Here is a 19068-nt window from a genome sequence, read left to right on the forward strand (position 1 = left end):
CAGGTGTGGTACAGGATGGCTTGCAAGGTACAGTGACAACCTTCCTGAAAGTGAGAAGGCTTGTTTAAACCTGTGGAGAGCAGTCAGTGTGCAACAGAACCAGCTCAAAGCAAGTATGATCAAGTGCTTGTAATAGAGAGGCTTCACCTTTCAACCATTAATGGATGGCCTTTCATTCTCAGTCCAGCACTGGCAGCTGTGAAAAGATAGCCAGTTTGTACTGGACATCCCCATACATTAAATCCCACAGCTTTTTAAAATATAGCAAGGAATTTTAAGGGACTTTAAGCAGGGAGCAGTACTCTAAGTAAACTAAGATGTCTGAAGTACTTTCCTTTATTCTTATTAAATACGTGTTTCATACAATCAACAGAACAGGAGTTAAGGCTGACCAGCATCTAACAGCTCTAGTTTGCTTGGTAGTAATACAAAGACAGTCGAAAATGTAACAAAATCTCAAAATAAAATTAAAAAAAGAACACTTAATGAATTGTTACAGTACATGTTAATATGAAGTTGGTGTGCAATAGTGTGACAAAAAGCAAAGCCTTTACTTGATGATCATCAATATTATGATCATTCTTGTTTAGCTTTGAAAGCCCTTCCGTGAAGTCACTTTGTTTTGTAACTGTACTGCATGTGCAAGATAGCAAAGCTTTGTGTTTTTATCTGGAGAGCCCATCTTCCAGTCTTTCTTTCTATAAAGTCTTACTATTACAATGCTGCTTAGTTTCGCTACCAAACACTAGTCAACATACAATAGTAACCACAGCGCTACCTCAGAGAACAGGCTGTGAATCCCAGTAACAATGGAGAGAATGCACCCCACCCTCCCTTCTATATGCACAAGATAGACATGATACAGTCCTTCAGCAACATGAGCGTCACACACTGCCCTGCTAACACTGAAAAAGACCACAGCGGCTAACTGCATTTATCCATATTGGTTCCTTCATGATAAAAGGATATGTTAAACATCATTGTATTATTTTTTGCTTCTAAATAGTAAGACACTTCTTTCATAAATTAAATTGGATATTCTCTAGTACTAAAAAGCATTTGGGATTACATTAGGGGTAAGGGTCCGTTGTGAACAAGCAGTCGTAAATATGAACTCAGACAGACTTAACCAAGGGTTTACTGAGAAACGTTACAATGACTCTGACAGCTTTACTGAAGTCATGTTCTATTAAAACATTACAGTGTGAGACGGTTGTACAAAACAGATCCTTGAACTAAAGCGTGACCAGCATGTGAAATCTACGAAAATATCTTTCATGAAAAACTGACAAAGACTTGAGCTTCTGTTTCATTTGCAGGCTACAGTGTTTTTAGTGAGTATATGTCCTCGACTCCTATCTCTGCTGTAAATGCTGCTTGTTCTGCTCTGACAGGTACTCTTCAAGGTGCTCTGTGCTATCCTGCTACAGAAAGGCTCTCTGTTAAAGTCTTATTCTGTTTTCTCTGCCCACTTCAGGTCGTCGCTCCGTGGTTTGTTTCCTGTTAGCCTCTCTATCAAGTCTTCCATCCGCCTCCAAAACCCAACACAGTGAAGAGGGTAATTGAGCCACCCTGAAAGAGAAATGCGGGGCAGTTATTACCTAATGAGATCAGATACTTTACTGAGAAAGACCTCTGGGGTGAGACTCCACTCCTGAGCTTGTTATCTGCACACACTGTGGCTAATCAAGCTCATAGTAAAACCTGGAACGGGTGAAACTGCTGTGCAGTAGGAGTCTTATTCCACCTCAATAGCTACAGTAATATACATAAGACTTATTGACTTGACCGAGAACACAAAGGTAAGTCAAGACATATCTTCCTATGCCTGGATGCATGTAAATGTGGGAACAAGAAGCAGCTTTTAATTCCAGGTCATTGCCTGTTACCCGAGCTGCCTGGTACAGCAATGTCAGCCCTTGCTACAGAGTACTGTAGCAAACTTGGTAGAGAAACAAATACGTTTTACTTTCTTTTTTTTTTTTTTTTGCAGTTTACGATTAAATAAGGTCACAATAACAAATGTCTCACCATCTATTAAAAAAAAACAAAAACAAAAAAACCCAACCCTGTCCTCAGCATAACTCCGCACCCCAGAGCCTGTTTGTTTTGTGAGCTGTCTGACTCTGTTCCTGTTTGGCACTGAAGAAGCGCCCTGGAGCCTTTATTACACTTATCAGTGAGGACTGCTGGTGCGGCCGCTATCTTTTGTTCTTTGATATTTTTCATTGCAGCCCATTTGTTATAAGTGACAGTAGGTTCCCATTAAATATACAAGGAGACTGTCAACGATAAAACAAAAAGCAGGGCGCTCCTCTGGGAGAGCAGAGATGTTGAAATAGCATTCTGAGTTGAAACGTGCTTGCAGTCCCCTGTGGATCCTGCTGCTGAGTTTATAATATCAGTCATCATAGGGGTACAATGCAAGAAAACACAGCTCCTTTATCGCTGTGACTGACGGGGAGCCCCGTTTGCTAGTCACTCCCACATCTGTTCTGCTTCCATCCGCGGCTCATATTACAGCACTAAAGGAATGAGGACATGTAGACTATGGGCTGTACCTCGTTCTCATTTGGCACAGGGTGAAACAAAGCACTTCGAAAAGACGCTCTCAGACAGCAATGTTAAAAGGGCTGCTGGTCCTGGGAGAGGGGATGGCTTACCTGTGGTGATGCAGAAGTAGGTCTCGTGGGGCGACACGTGGTGGATGCGGTGGTGCTTTCTCGGCAGGATGATGTGCAGATCCTGCAGGACAGTGACCCAGTGAGGCAGACCGAAGTACATGTGGGACCACTTGTGAATCTGATTGGTCATCGTGACGAAAACAGACAGTGCGAAAACGAAGCACTCCCAGGGGTAGGACTCGGCTATAGACTCTACAGCAGAGAAGAGAGAGACACAACAGCAACGTCAGAGCACTTCAATATCACGCTGCTCTGTCCATTACTGCATCGAGAGACACAACAGCAACGTCAAAGCACTTCAATATCACGCTGATATGTCCATTACTGCATTAAGAGACACGACAGCAGCCTTCTAGAGGATATTACTGCATGTTCCAATTTCAGTGTTTTTATCCAGAATTGCAATCTACAAATGAAGCTAGCATAGGAAAAAGCACTTTGTGGTGTAAGTCTAAGTGTGGTCCAAAGTGGGTGCAAATTTGTTCTTGACTTGTTTTAAATTGCTGAACTACTTCCAGGGTTTTAATTGTTTAGTTCAATATTTAGAACTTGGATTGAAAGCTTAACCACTGTAAAAAAATAAATCTGCATGCCAAATTTAGATTTTTTCTTCCATAATTCATATTTATTTCCATATACCTCTACACATAAACATTGCACAGGTAGTCCTATACCTACACTTAAATGCTTATTTGTGGATTACATTATCACATGACTGTAGGAATCAGAGCCCTGAAGATAGGCTCTGTCACTCCTCACACCAGAAGAACCTCGAGTGAGCAACAGAACAGAACCGGGACGCTCGTCCCGGTAGCAGAGACAGCTGCAATCAGAGCCGAGTAAGAGATGAGCAGGCAGATTGCCAGACTGCGTTAAGGGTTTTAGGAAAACACTCAGTGACTGTGCCCTATTCAACAGGGCTACAAGTCTGCTGTGTGCGTACCACACAGGCCCTGCTACTGTTCTTGCCAGGACTTCGGTTGTTTGGGCTGTTGTTTCCTTTCCAAAGTTTACAGTGTATCATCGGAATCACTGCACTGGGGAACAGCCATTGAATTAGTAATGTCACCTGGAATTTAACATGCACTCTACGCAGAAGCCAAGCAGCTTCATAAACGAGATTTCCAGATCTACTCTTGAGATTTTTCAGTAATAACAGCAGTTGAAACAGATGAAAGCCAGTTTCTACAGAATGTCAGTCTGATGCCGGGTTTAATCTTGGGCTTTGTCTATACTAGCTTTCTCTGGCTTTATGATAATCGCAAATACTGAACATAAAATTAAGTAACAGTGTAAGTAAGCTTAAGTCTGCTCTGGGCCATGTATTATAAACAAGTGGCTTCACTATCTGACACGTCTGTGAAGGCGCTGCGCTTCCTTACTGTGCTGCGCTTCACTGCGAGTGTGTGCAAGCAACACAGCTAGCTTGAGGAGACAATACCACAGTGAATGAAAAGCTACAGGGGGCTTAGCAAGCGCAACAGAAACGCTGGTCTGAATGGGTCCGTTTCTTCAGTGGCCTCAATGCTGAAGCGTATTAGAAAGGCTATACTGTAGGGACATGCTCAACATATTGAAATCGATGTACAGGCATCTGGAAATATTATTGATCACGATCTCGTCAAATATTATTAAGGACCATGGACATCACATTGTTTTTGTTTTCCCATATCTGTACATTTAGTTGAAATAAAATTCACATTAATATCTCACGTATAAAAACAAAAACACACACAGTTCTGCATATGTTGAATGCATTAACAAAACAGCCTCTGGCAACTGCCCGCTATTCTTCCAGCAATGGCTTTGCTCATTAGACCTGGGCAGTTCTTGCCAAGCCATCAGGTTCAGAGTTTAGAATTTCCAATCGATTTGTTTCATTTTTTGTGTCTGGACAGACTGCCTTTACAGAAACAAACAAAAACTGTTCCATGTGCACCACAGGATAGTCACAGGCTGTGTTTTGCTTTTCCCCCAGCAGAGGGCGTTCAACACACCTCTCACCAAAGCAGCTGGTTGAAAGCTGGGTCTATGCATTATCACATACCATCATCCCCTTTATTCAGCCTCTGAGCTCACAAGCAAACCAGACAGAGGATCTGAATGAACAGCAGATTGTCAGCAGATAAAACACTTAAGGGCCGGGATTAAAGGTTTACAGACTCAATACGAAGAACACGTAGCAGCCTTTGCCCAGTCTTGCAGTTTTTATCAAGTCCTTTAGATCAACGATGTCTCAATGACTCTATTTCTCTTGAAGGCCCTGCGAGTGGTTGAAGCGGTTTGGTGCCAGTCTGACTGGAGGATATCCCTGCCTGGGTATAATGAGTGCTAGTTATACACAACCAGGAGCCTTACAGTAGCTTCACTCTGGTTACAGCAGCGGCTGGCAGTAGAGAAGTGGCAAGTGTCATTTACAATGTGAATTAAACATGCAGGATTCATTTCTCAAAGGCTGCAGCCACAGTCAGTCACACTAGGGGTCGGATGTCATGTGCTGGTCTCCATGTGTATTCAGCACAGTAAAGCACACTGCACTGAAATACAGCTAGCGCACAACTCTGACGAAGGCACCAGCTGGTCTACTTTGCCTTTAAATATTTCACTGTACCTCTGAGTATTTGCAGTATGGCCAAGTAACTCCAACCAAAAAAAGAATACAAAAATACTTCTGTTTGTTTTATTGCAGCCACATGCGCTTGACACTAGCCTTAAAAACAACAACAAAAAAAAACTAGAAATAAAATATAAAATTCATTGACAAACACTTTGACAAGAGGAGAGGTCTTTTTCAATGTCTTCATTAAGATGGAAAATCAAATTACTCAATTTAAGACTATTGAGAAAATACACTAGTGAGAGCAGCAAGTGTACATAAAGCATGCACGTACTTCTCACTGAATATTTTTACATTGTTGAATATCATACACTAGGCAAGGGAGACACATGGCTTACTGTGCAATCACAGTGTTCAGGGTTTAATGTTACATATTTAAGTTAAAAACAAACAAACAGTCTGTTCATCTCTGCCCATGATCCTCTTCCCCCTGATTGAATGCACAGTCCAACACAGTAAAGCTCCAATCCTGAAAGCAATGCAATACAACACAACATGTAGCAGCACTGAGGTATTAACTCTTTCAGTGCTGCAGACCCGAGACACACAGTAGATCAAGGAAAGGTACCTCCAATCAGCACAGCTCATGTATCAATGCACAGTGCAGAATTACCTGAAACTAATTAATTATCTTTCTGTGTTAGTAACCTGATCCAATCAATCTATCCATCCAGTCCCAGCAGGATTCCACAGGACCAGGGAATTCCTCTGGATCCCGGGATGACCCTGGAGAGGTGGAAGGATTCCACAGGACCAGGGAATTCCTCTGGATCCTGGGATGACCCTGGAGAGGTGGAAGGATTCCACAGGACCAGGGAATCCCTCTGGATCCCAGGATGACCCTGGAGAGGTGGAAGGATTCCACAGGACCAGGGAATCCCTCTGGATCCTGGGATGACCCTGGAAAGGTGACAGGATTCCACAGGACCAGGGAATTCCCCTGCATGGAAGTACTTCTGAAGTAACTGATTCACAATGATGACATCACAACCCACCTGAGGAGTGGCTCATGAACGTGTACGCCATGTGAGCCAGTGGGAGGAGGGGGATCATGCAGTTATCCCCGTTGGTCTCGATGAAGTCGTGTCGGGTTATTGCAGTGGGGTCGATGTGGTGCTCTCTGAATGGCCGTATAAACGCCTGCAGAGAAGAAACAGTAAGAGATTAGTGAACAAACACTTCCACAGAGTCAGCATGTGCTGCTATCCTTCAGACCACACTGTGGGCTGCAGTGTATCATAAGAACACACTGTATGAAGGGTTAGGAGTGAGATCAGACCACACTGTGGGCTGCAGTATATCATAAGAACACACTGTATGAAGGGTTAGGAGTGAGATCAGACCACACTGTGGGCTGCAGTATATCATAAGAACACACTGTATGAAGGGTTAGGAGTGAGATCAGACCACACTGTGGGCTGCAGTGTATCATAAGAACACACTGTATAAAGGGTTAGGAGTGAGATCAGACCACACTGTGGGCTGCAGTGTATCATAAGAACACACTGTATGAAGGGTTAGGAGTGAGATCAGACCACACTGTGGGCTGCAGTATATCATAAGAACACACTGTATGAAGGGTTTGGAGCGAGTAGGGGATTCATACTTTATAATGCCTATGGAAATGACTGATCCTTGATCAAACAAAGCTAAGTGAATAGTACCCTGCAGTTGCTGACAGAGTCCTCTGTATGGGAGCCTCTCAGTGTTGCTGCACTGGAGAATTATTTGAAAATGACTAATTGTTTACTACAATATTCATTATATGAAACAACTGGAAAACATTTGTGATTTACTGGAAAATACTCTGCTTTCTGCAATAAATAACCATGCACAGTATGAGATGACAGCTAACACAGGAACAGAATTGCCTCTGTGGGCACACATCACCGAAAGGACTATTTAATACCATCTCCAATCTCAGAGTCATTTAACACCTGCTATTCATGTATTCTTACTAATCTCCACGAGCACGGCAGCATACCGGAGAACTAAATACACCTCAGGCAGGCAAATGCTGTGGCCTCAGCCACCAGTGGAGGGTGTGGTCGGGGTGTTCACTTCAAAAAGAAGCCCTTCCCTCCCACACCAACAGTGGAATGATTCATAAATCCATTCTCTAACATTGCAGGGTCCCACCTGACCCGATTCAGAACAGTCTGAAATATCGATGTGTTTGGGGGCAGAATTAGCTCCTGCACTATAAGTAAGTAGATGGCTGTGCAGTAATAGAAAGTGATCCAAAACTATTACAAACACTTAATTAGAAATACTACAAGAAACTCGACAAACATCTTGTTCTTCGGTTGGTATTTCTGAGCAACAGAAAGGGGCTGCATTTCGACACAAGGACTACACTGAAAGTGCAAAGACCCAGACTCATTTAAACAAGCGGTCTGCTGGAACACAGAGCAGTGAGCACCGCTGGTTCAAGTGCCACATCTTTGTTCAGCTCAAGTCAGGGCTGCACTAATCTCTTTGCAACCACAGGCTCTGGAAGGGGCTGCTCAATTCAGCTGTGAATCACTGCAGTGCAGACCTCACAGGACGTGCCATTGCAGCTCTTTCAGGAGAAAACTCTGGAACTTCAGCTGTGAATCACTGCAGTGCAGACCTCACAGGACGTGCCATTGCAGCTCCTTCAGTAGAAAACTCTGGAGCTTCAGTTAACCATGCAGGAGTGAATTCCGGTGACAGAATGAATGATGCTCCGGCTTGCTGCAATGCAAAGGGGTTCTGCACGGACTGCACTGCGTTTAAAGGGTGCTTTAAGAGGTATTCTGTCCAGTTTACTGAGCCCTGATTACTCCTGTCCTGCTCTCTCCAAGGTTGGATATTTCTGGCAAAGACTTTGCATCCCAGAGGCCTGTCTGTGACCCACTGAGCTGCCAAGATGGCAAAAGTAATGGAAAAAAAAATAGAAATAACAAATAAAGAAAAAAGTTAAAAAGCAGCCATGGTTTTTAGCATCAAAAAGCTTGATAGACATTTTAGCTGACACCAGACAGAACGCTCACACAGCGCCATGCCCGCTCACCTTCCCAATGACCGGGATGTCAACAGAGCCCCACGTGTCCGCTCCCCAGTGCACCAGACCGGAGGCAAAATCAGCAGTAACTATCCCAGCAACTGAAACAAAGAAGCAGAGAGCTGCCTTAATACTCTGGTAAAAGGGGAATTGTTGCAAGCATGTGTTTTTCTAATGTCTCCAGGACCAATGTAACTGCGATTAAATGACTAGTGAACTATTGAATGCATACTTACTTGTGCCGATTATAATTTTGTAAATATAAACCGTGGAAAAGTTTATCAACAGGAAAATAAAGTTGATCATTACAAGTGAGAGACACAAGATGACGCTGATCCATTCCTGTAATCGTTTTCCTATGGGGGGGGGGGGGTAGAGAGAGAGAGAGAGAGAGAGAGAGAGAGAGAGAGAGAGATTATTACATCCTTTTGAAACATTCCCTGGTATCACTGTCACTCTGTATTGTGCTTCTCTGTTGTAGCCCAGATTTAAGCTGTGTAGAACTCATTGATGTGGCCCGGCGATGCATGAAGGAACAACAAGTGTCTCTAAACATCATCTAACAGCTGCAGATTTTAGACAAGGGTGGCTCTGTGTTGAGAGCTGGACTGGGGCCAGAGAATATGGTACAGTACCAGCCAGCACACAACAAGGGGCCCCCTTCTCCCTGTACAGTCAAATTCAATGGCCTACAGCTTTCTATCTCTTTTAATCTACTTATTTAATAGAGCAGTTTCACCAGAAGAAAATCCCATGCATCAGTGCAGTCACTGCGACTGGAGGCAGTCCACACATCACACTACAATGCAGTCAATGCTACTGGAGGCAGTCCACGCTGCACACTACAGTGCAGTCACTGCGACTGGAGGCAGTCCACACTGCACACTACAGTGCAGTCACTGCTACTGGAGGCAGTCCACGCTGCACACTACAGTGCAATGCAAACAGCACATTTTTAAAAGGTGTATAGCAGTGCTTGTAGGATGCGAATGTGTCCCTTGGTTACAGGTATTATGACGACGAGGATTGAGAAACTTCATTATCCATGCATGTACAACATGACTGCGGGTGTTTCTACAGAGAGGGGTGTGGACAACAAAAGGCTTGGCTTGTCTTGTGACATTGTCATTTTTCATTGCAAATAAAATATCTAAATTGCTCTGAAACCATATGTTTCCAGCAGTACAGATTTCAAATTGTTGCAAAAACGACACAATACATCCTTTAACAATTCGGTGAGTGGGAGGTCTGGCAGCTTTTATTTTGGGCTTCATTTCTTGAAAAAATAAATGTTTTGTGTCTATTAATCTGATGTCTATCCACGAGTGGCTGAGTTTACATATTTTACTAAGAACAGTAATTCTTATAGGGATGTGTGTATTTCACTTGTGGACTTACACTGCAGGGGAGGAAGGAAACTGAACTGCAGAACCTCAGCTCCGTGTCATTAAAATCAGGGGATGATGAAACTGTCCAGGAATGCTCCAGGAATACCATCACAATGAGTTAAGCATGGCAGCACACACACTCCTTTCTCCATTAGCCTGCTCTACTGCACTTCAGGACATCTAGATTCTCTCTTTATCTCTCTCTAGTGGGAAGCACGATGTGATGTCAGGCATCAGGTGATCAGAGCTAGTCTTTGAAAATATTCTCCCTCTGAGATTTCAAAATAGGCCATCCCTCATAGGAGGCCACTTTAAGCACAGGCGCACTTCCTGCCCTCCTCACAAGAGCTGTGCGTGACTAAAACCGAGTACCATGCTAAGAAACCACAATTTAAAGTTGTTGCTTTTTTATTATTTCATTTTTTAAAGGCATAGCTAGCTTCCAACTTAAACCGTACTGCAAGGTAAACATCTTACTGTACCAGTCCGCCTTAACAAGAAAAATCACATTGCAGATCTCCAGCCCTGCCAAGCGGAGTTCCACCGGTTTCAAATTGTATCAAAGAGTGAGGGAATGTCACCTACTGAATGTGTCTAACGTCAGCGCTACACAATGCACTTAAAAATGGAAAATACAGGTACTGATTTACAGTACAGTAGGAAAAACCAGGGTCCACTTGATGCACAGGCAGCATTAAAGCAATCCAGGACTTTGTCCCTGATTAGCTCTGCCTTTCTTTGCCTGTTGATTATTTGTGCCTTGCTCATCTCTTAGAAACCTCACGTCTCATCTGCTCTCTGCTCTCTGCGGGCTGCTTCAAGTCAGCTGCCTGCCAGTGGAAGAGAAGTCAATTCATATGAGAATGAATAGTCACTGCTCATCTTCCACAGGGCAACAGACATTACGCACTCTGCTACACAATGCGAACAGGGGAAGTGAAACTCTGAGATTCAGTACAGTAGCCTGGCAGCACTAGATCACAAACACTAGACAGGCGCAATGTTACTGTCACCGTGTACTTTTACATTCAGGGGTCTCCTGAATGTTCATTGCAGGGATGAAAATGAGACTCCCATTGCATAACAGTTTGATCCATTCCTGGTTTTACTATTGAGCTTGTTACTTGCTGTGTACACTTTCTAAACAAGCACGTATTACCTGGAATGAGTCTTACTTACATCCCGGGATTGCAACCAGCTAAACCACAAAGTTAGCAGTACCTGCATTTACGTACTGCCAGAGCTCCATGATCAAGTATTAATACCACAGTGTGAACACTTAGTTAAACTTTGTGTAGACAGCCAGCCTGCGGTGTAAATAATTAAAATATTCTGTTGGACACGCAGGTTTGTTCTATTTTTGACTTTCCTGTCGATCATGTGCTGTACAACCGAAGGGAAATAAATATATATTTAACTAATAACTTCTGCCTGGTAAAGCAATTTATTATAGTGCCATGTACAAGCACATGCACACTGTACAACACTGCCAGCAAGCCTGGAGTCTGCCAAATACACTATATCACACTGCCAGCAAGCCTGGAGCCTGCCAAATACACTGTATTACACTGCCAGCAAGCCTGCCTGCCAAATACACTATTACACTGCCACTGCCAGCAAGCCTGCCTGCCAAATACACTGTACTACACTGCCAGCAAGCCTGGAGCCTGCCAAATACACTGTACCACACTGCCAGCAAGCCTGGAGCCTGCCAAATACACTGTACTACACTGCCAGCAAGCCTGGAGCCTGCCAAATACACTGTACTACACTGCCAGCAAGCCTGGAGCCTGCCAAATACACTGTACTACACTGCCAGCAAGCCTGGAGCCTGCCAAATACACTGTACTACACTGCCAGCAAGCCTGGAGCCTGCCAAATACACTGTACTACACTGCCAGCAAGCCTGGAGCCTGCCAAATACACTGTATTACACTGCCAGCAAGCCTGGAGCCTGCCAAATACACTGTACTACACTGCCAGCAAGCCTGGAGCCTGCCAAATACACTGTACTACACTGCCAGCAAGCCTGGAGCCTGCCAAATACACTGTATTACACTGCCAGCAAGCCTGGAGCCTGCCAAATACACTGTATTACACTGCCAGCAAGCCTGGAGCCTGCCAAATACACTGTATTACACTGCCAGCAAGCCTGGAGCCTGCCAAATACACTGTACTACACTGCCAGCAAGCCTGGAGCCTGCCAAATACACTGTACTACACTGCCAGCAAGCCTGGAGCCTGCCAAATACACTGTATTACACTGCCAGCAAGCCTGGAGCCTGCCAAATACACTGTACTACACTGCCAGCAAGCCTGGAGCCTGCCAAATACACTGTACTACACTGCCAGCAAGCCTGGAGCCTGCCAAATACACTGTACTACACTGCCAGCAAGCCTGGAGCCTGCCAAATACACTGTACCACACTGCCAGCAAGCCTGGAGCCTGCCAAATACACTGTACTACACTGCCAGCAAGCCTGGAGCCTGCCAAATACACTGTATTACACTGCCAGCAAGCCTGGAGCCTGCCAAATACACCGGGCTCCTGATTTCAACTGCTTGGGAGATTTCATCTGCAACTTCCTTACTGAATAACACACTGAGTGAACTTACTGGCCTGTGTATTTCACTGCTGGTTCACTCAGTTCCAGATGCCTGGAAGGGCTTGACTGATGCAATGTTTATTCAGAGCCATGTCTTTATTATGGCAAGCTAATAAGGTGAAGGTCAAATTCTCAGAACAACAGCCACCTCCTTTTTTCAATTCTGACAACAAAAGTCCCTTTCAGATGCTGACTGAACAGGGTTAAACCTTTAAAACAGTTTGAAATGTGTTTTGGAAAACAAGAACAACAACAACAATAATAATAATAATGGGTTCTACTATGACTACTAGCACAACTGTGTTTTGAGACGACTTTGAAAGGCGCTATAAAAAGGTCTTGAAAGGCGCTATATAAGTGCAATGTTGTTGTTGTGCTTCTGTGATAACAATAATCTTATCGTTCTCAAAAATATTTATTATTAAGGGTACAAGAACCTCTGACTATAAAAACAGCTGTGCCAATCCAATAGTTAATAATTACAGTGGCAGTAAACTGAAGTCTAGGCATTTATCCTTTATGTAAATTGAGAGGGAGCTTAGTGACTGTCCTATCATAAAGTACATGAGGGAATACTTGATTACAAGGGGAAACAAGTCATCTATAACATTTCAAAACAGGTGGAAGCAGGTCTTTATAAACGGATGATACTGGACAGGAACTCATCAGTTTATCGGGCAGGTTGCTTACCGGGCGAATAGAGCTCAGCTAGCTGCCGGGCCCCGGCGTGCTGCGGTCCCCACCTCGGGGCTCGACTACAACAGGCAGCCGCTCCGTGCTCGTTGCCATTCGGATCCTCTTCTGCCATGGAGCCGCGTTTGATCTCCGTCTCCGACAGCAGAACAGCCTCCATTCTCTTCGCTTTACCCTCGATTTCAGCTAGAATGCATACATAATAAGTGTGGTTTAAATGAAACTAATACAATACCTGAATAGTCAAGGCGGGCCTGGGTTGGATTGCTAGCACGGCGTTCAAAAGCGCACTTTACTAATACGGGCTCGTACCCTTTGCAATAAACCCGGAAATACAGCCGCAGCAAATGCAGGTTGCTTTTGCACAACAGAAAAAGGTGGTATTTTTTCAGATTTTAATGTTCTAATCTAAACGTAGATTCCCTTTCCCTTCGATCTCAATATATATATAAATGAAGCTCAACTGTACCCCGTCTGTTACTGTGAGATGTCTGAGTGCTGTGTAGTTGCCCAGCGATTTCACTCGCTGAAGAAGCAGCTCGTATACATTTGATATGTATAACGTCTGGGAAATTGCACATCTATTAAAAAGATTAAACTCAATTTCCTGTGACGAATATAGTGCCAGCTATTAAAAACGGAATACAGTCGCGGCTATTTATTTATTACCTTTCATCTGGACACCTTCCATCGTCCGCGTATCAAGAAATCACAATTCTCCACCACCAGAGAACTTGGCTGCAAATAACGACGATCCTTAGAATCTCCTTGATCCGGCAAAGAAGCTGCGTCGCAGTACAAGTACGCTATAGTTTCCGCGCAGTTACAGTCATGTCATAGCCGCCCACAAGACCGCCTTGCTCCGTGTGATTAAGGGAGCGGTTCTTTTGAGACTTCACGTACAGCAGGCATTTGTTCCAGTGTTTGTTCTGTTGTTTTTTATTTAGTTGCCATGCAACCCTGAAATTGTCATAAAAATAGCATGCATTATTTCATTGTGATGTGCTTCACGTTTGACAAGACCAGCAATGCACAAAGCTGGCAGATCTAGCGTTTTCTCAAACACGTAAATGAACAAGTTAGAATTAAAGATGCAGCTGCAGTTCAAGACTTCTTCCCTTTATGCGTTCTCTCTGGATTATAATGCATATAGTATATAGATTGTTGACTTTTACTGTATTCAAATGTATTCTGCAAATCCTTGCTCTCCTAATCCACCTAGTGGACACTTAACACATTACAGATCAGAGTTGTATCGTTTTCTACACAAACAGCACAAGTTTTTACTTCCCTTTTTCATTTTTTTTTTTTTTTGGGGGGGGGGGGGGGGGGGTCACAAATGGGGGAGGGGTGTGGGGGGGGGGGGGGGGTGTACAAATACTGCAAGGAGTATGATACATACAAATACAGTATACAGTATTACTGTACAATATATTACAAGCAGCAGCTGTGTTAACCAAATCCAACACAAGGCTGTGAAGAATTCAAGACCCTAATGATAATAGGTAGTAATAGCTACTGTGGACTATAACTGGAGAGACAGACAGATACTGTCATTTACTACTGTAAATTATCTTGGCATTAACATGTTTTAATGCCCCCTACAGGCAATCAGCAGTCATGAAGACTTTTCTGATATGTCCACAAGTACTGTACTGTGTAGTGTTTCTAGAAATATAACAAACAAGCGTATTGGCTTTCATTCCACTTTGGAATGAGCCTGTGATTCAGATAGTTATTAAAATGGTTCATTCTGGAGAAAGACTTTGTTTCATATTTCCAGCCGTGCAGCAGTATTTATTTTCCCTTCTTTTTTCCACAACTAGTTTGTCTTCCCAATGTGAGTGCAGCATTAGTACGCACTGCAGTGTGATATTCCCTAAGGAAAAAAAAAAAGCAAAATGAAAAACAAGCAGTGCTCTGCGTGGGAACTGTTTGCTTTGGGCCAGTGCGAAGACAGACTTTCAGCGAGCTATCAGGTAAAGGGTTTCCCTACAATAATCCAATGGCTCTTTCCTGCACCTTATAATTGTATTTAAATGATGGTTCTTTATACAAATAAAAATAAAGCATGACAACTGTGCGCAATGATTTCATACAACCCTCAGCTCTCTCTTTATCACACTGAGGCTTTGCGATCACAACCCTCAGCTCTCTCTTTATCACACTGGGGCTTTGCGATCACAACCCTCGTCTCTTTATCACACTGGGGCTTTGCGATCACAACCCTCGACTCTCTATCACACTGGGGCTTTGCGATCACAACCCTCGCTCTCTTTATCACACTGGGGCTTTGCGATCACAACCCTCGCTCTCTTTATCACACTGGGGCTTTGCGATCACAACCCTCAGCTCTCTTTATCACACTGGGGCTTTGCGATCACAACCCTCACTCTCTTTATCACACTGGGGCTTTGCGATCACAACCCTCGCTCTCTTTATCACACTGGGGCTTTGCGATCACAACCCTCAGCTCTCTCTCCATCTCACTGGGGCTTTGCGATCACAACCTTCGCTCTCTTTATCACACTGGGGCTTTGCGATCACAACCCTCGCTCTCTTTATCACACTGGGGCTTTGCGATCACAACCCTCGCTCTCTTTATCACACTGGGGCTTTGCGATCACAACCCTCGCTCTCTTTATCACACTGGGGCTTTGCGATCACAACCCTCAGCTCTCTTTATCACACTGGGGCTTTGCGATCACAACCCTCGCTCTCTTTATCACACTGGGGCTTTGCGATCACAACCCTCAGCTCTCTTTATCACACTGGGGCTTTGCGATCACAACCCTCGCTCTCTTTATCACACTGGGGCTTTGCGATCACAACCCTCAGCTCTCTTTATCACACTGGGGCTTTGCGATCACAACCCTCGCTCTCTTTATCACACTGGGGCTTTGCGATCACAACCCTCAGCTCTTTATCACACTGGGGCTTTGCGATCACAACCCTCGCTCTCTTTATCACACTGGGGCTTTGCGATCACAACCCTCAGCTCTCTCTCCATCTCACTGGGGCTTTGCGATCGCAACCTTCGATCTCTTTATCACACTGGGGCTTTGCGATCGCAACCCTCGCTCTCTTTATCACACTGGGGCTTTGCGATCGCAACCCTCGCTCTCTTTATCACACTGGGGCTTTGCGATCACAACCCTCGCTCTCTTTATCACACTGGGGCTTTGCGATCACAACCCTCGCTCTCTTTATCACACTGGGGCTTTGCGATCACAACCCTCAGCTCTCTTTATCACACTGGGGCTTTGCGATCACAACCCTCGCTCTCTTTATCACACTGGGGCTTTGCGATCACAACCCTCAGCTCTCTTTATCACACTGGGGCTTTGCGATCACAACCCTCGCTCTCTTTATCACACTGGGGCTTTGCGATCACAACCCTCAGCTCTCTCTCCATCTCACTGGGGCTTTGCGATCACAACCCTCATCACACTGGGGCTTTGCGATCGCAACCCTCGCTCTCTTTATCACACTGGGGCTTTGCGATCGCAACCCTCGCTCTCTTTATCACACTGGGGCTTTGCGATCGCAACCCTCGCTCTCTTTATCACACTGGGGCTTTGCGATCACAACCCTCGCTCTCTTTATCACACTGGGGCTTTGCGATCACAACCCTCGCTCTCTTTATCACACTGGGGCTTTACGATCACAACCCTCAGCTCTCTCTCCATCTCACTGGGGCTTTGCGATCACAACCCTTGCTCTCTCTCTGTCTCACTGGGGCTTTGCGATCACAACCCTCAGCTCCCTTATCACACTGGGGCTTTGTTTTGTTTATTGTTTTTATTTTTTTAAATCTGCTATAGGGATATAGCAGCGCCATAATTCTGATTTTATCCCAGGGAAATTTGTGTTGTGCTGGTTTATACTGTTCCAGTTGATTTATTCTAATGTACCTTTGTCTTTCAGCTTGTTCTTCTAAATCACGTTGTTACCGCTGTGGGTAGATCTGGGGGGGTTCGGGGGGGCGGGAGACTGTGTGGTCCAGTGGTTAAAGAAAAGGGCTTCTTGTTGTAAGTGATTCTGCAGCTGATGCATAGCTCACACACCCTAGTCTCTGCAAGTTGCCTTGGATAAAGGCATCTGCTAAATAAACAATGTATCTCCTTACTGTATTTCCTTAATGTCTGCTGTATAGTGTGTCATATACCCAGAGCGCACAGGTAAGGCTCACACTGCGTGCATCAGTTAGGCTGTCACATACCCAGAGCGCACAGGTAAGGCTCACACTGCGTTCATCAGTTAGGCTGTCACGTACCCAGAGCGCACAAATAAGGCTCACACTGCGTGCATCAGTTAGGCTTCATGTGCTCACAGATTTCTGGGCAGTCCCCTATTTGCAGTCAAGCTCTGGCATGTGATGTAACCAGTTGGTCTGCTCGTTGAACACATGGATGCAATTTTAAAGAAACAAAACCCTAGAAAATATTGTTTTGAGTAATTTGGCAGCCCTCTCTGAATCCCATGTGCTTGTTTATTTCAAAACGTTTACAGAACACCCCCACAGCTCCACCAAACACATTAGAATGATTCACACACGTTACAAACAGTAAAAAAAAAAAACATGTACAGAACACATTATTATGGAAATCTTGTCAAAATGTTTGTTTTAATTGCATTAGCATTTGTTGTATGTTATGCTGCTGTAAGCGTCTCAACTCAATCGTTCCCTACATACTGTAATATAATGAGTAAGCTGGGTTATAAACCACGAACGCATACTGTTCCATTTCATTCAGCAGGCTGTGCTGTTGTAAAGCTCCAGATCTGCAGCACACACAATTACAAAGAGGCGTTATATTAAACGATTGTGAGCAGTGTTAAATTGAAAGTGGCCGTAGTACCCACCTAGTTCTGGCAATAGGATGTATACAGTATACACAGGTTTTATTTCTGTTCTGTACACATAGGAAGACAGATCACAGGGGACCAGAAGCCCCGGAACAACAGCCCACACACTGGATTTGGAGCAGAAAATGGATTGCATTTGATTTCCAGATCCATAGAAAATAACCCAGCAATGCAATTAAACAAACCACTTCTACCCTGTGCATCCCACTATAACCAGCCTGGGTTAATCAATGAGATGTGGACACCACTTCTACCCCCATGCATTCTACTGTAACCAACCTGGGTTAATCAATGAGATGTGGATACCACTTCTACCCCTGTGCATTCTACTGTAACCAGCCTGGGTTAATCAATGAGATGTGGATACCACTTCTACCCCTGTGCATCCCACTATAACCAGCCTGGGATAATCAATGAGATGTGGATACCACTTCTACCCCCGTGCATTCTACTGTAACCAGCCGGGGATAATCAATGAGACGTGGATACCACTTCTACCCCCGTGCATTCTACTGTAACCAGGCTGGGATAATCAATGAGACGTGGATACCACTTCTACCCCTGTGCATCCCACTATAACCAGCCTGGGATAATCAATGAGATGTGGATACCACTTCTACCCCCGTGCATTCTACTGTAACCAGCCTGGGTTAATCAATGAGACGTGCATACCACTTCTACCCCGTGCATTCTACTGTAACCAGCCTGGGTTGATCAATGAGATGTGGAGACCAATTATACCCCGTGAATTCTACTGTAACCAGCTTGGGATAATCAATGAGATGTGGATACCACTTCTACCCCCGTGCATTCTACTGTAACCAGCCTGGGTTAATCAATGAGACGTGGATACCACTTCTACCCCGTGCATTCTACTGTAACCAGCCTGGGTTAATCAATGAGATGTGCATACCACTTCTACCCCGTGCATTCTACTGTAACCAGCCTGGGTTAATCAATGAGACGTGCATACCACTTCTACCCGTGCATTCTACTGTAACCAGCCTGGGTTGATCAATGAGATGTGGAGACCAATTATACCCCGTGAATTCTACTGTAACCAGCTTGGGATAATCAATGAGATGTGGATACCACTTCTACCCCCGTGCATTCTACTGTAACCAGCCTGGGTTAATCAATGAGACGTGGATACCACTTCTACCCCGTGCATTCTACTGTAACC

General features: G+C 44.5%; 1 protein-coding gene across 1 annotated transcript; it reads right to left on the minus strand.

Annotated features, from left to right (window-relative positions):
- Positions 1-320: 320 nt before the first annotated feature.
- si:ch211-212o1.2 (uncharacterized protein LOC492735 homolog) lies at positions 321-13860 on the minus strand. Its single transcript, XM_041221933.1, has 7 exons — positions 13686-13860; positions 13014-13202; positions 8566-8685; positions 8339-8430; positions 6297-6441; positions 2664-2876; positions 321-1572 (listed from the first exon to the last, which is right to left on the minus strand). The coding sequence occupies exons 1-7, from the start codon at positions 13705-13707 to the stop codon at positions 1451-1453; spliced, it is 903 nt and encodes a 300-aa protein (XP_041077867.1). The 5' UTR covers positions 13708-13860; the 3' UTR covers positions 321-1450.
- Between the last annotated feature and the right edge of the window lie 5208 nt (positions 13861-19068).

The sequence above is a fragment of the Polyodon spathula genome, chromosome 21 (genome assembly GCF_017654505.1).
Source record: "Polyodon spathula isolate WHYD16114869_AA chromosome 21, ASM1765450v1, whole genome shotgun sequence".
In the NCBI taxonomy this organism is placed as follows: domain Eukaryota; kingdom Metazoa; phylum Chordata; class Actinopteri; order Acipenseriformes; family Polyodontidae; genus Polyodon; species Polyodon spathula.

What these genes read in the sequence shown, in the direction of transcription:
- si:ch211-212o1.2 (XM_041221933.1), bottom strand. Translation starts at nt 13,707, where the DNA reads ATGGAAGGTGTCCAGATGAAAG. An exon ending in AGCTGAGCTCTATTCGCCCG is followed by an intron (nt 8,686 to 13,013) that starts GTAAGCAACCTG and finishes CCCCCCCCATAG; the next exon opens with GAAAACGATTACAGGAATGG. An exon ending in GTTCATGAGCCACTCCTCAG is followed by an intron (nt 2,877 to 6,296) that starts GTGGGTTGTGAT and finishes TCTCTGCTGTAG; the next exon opens with AGTCTATAGCCGAGTCCTAC.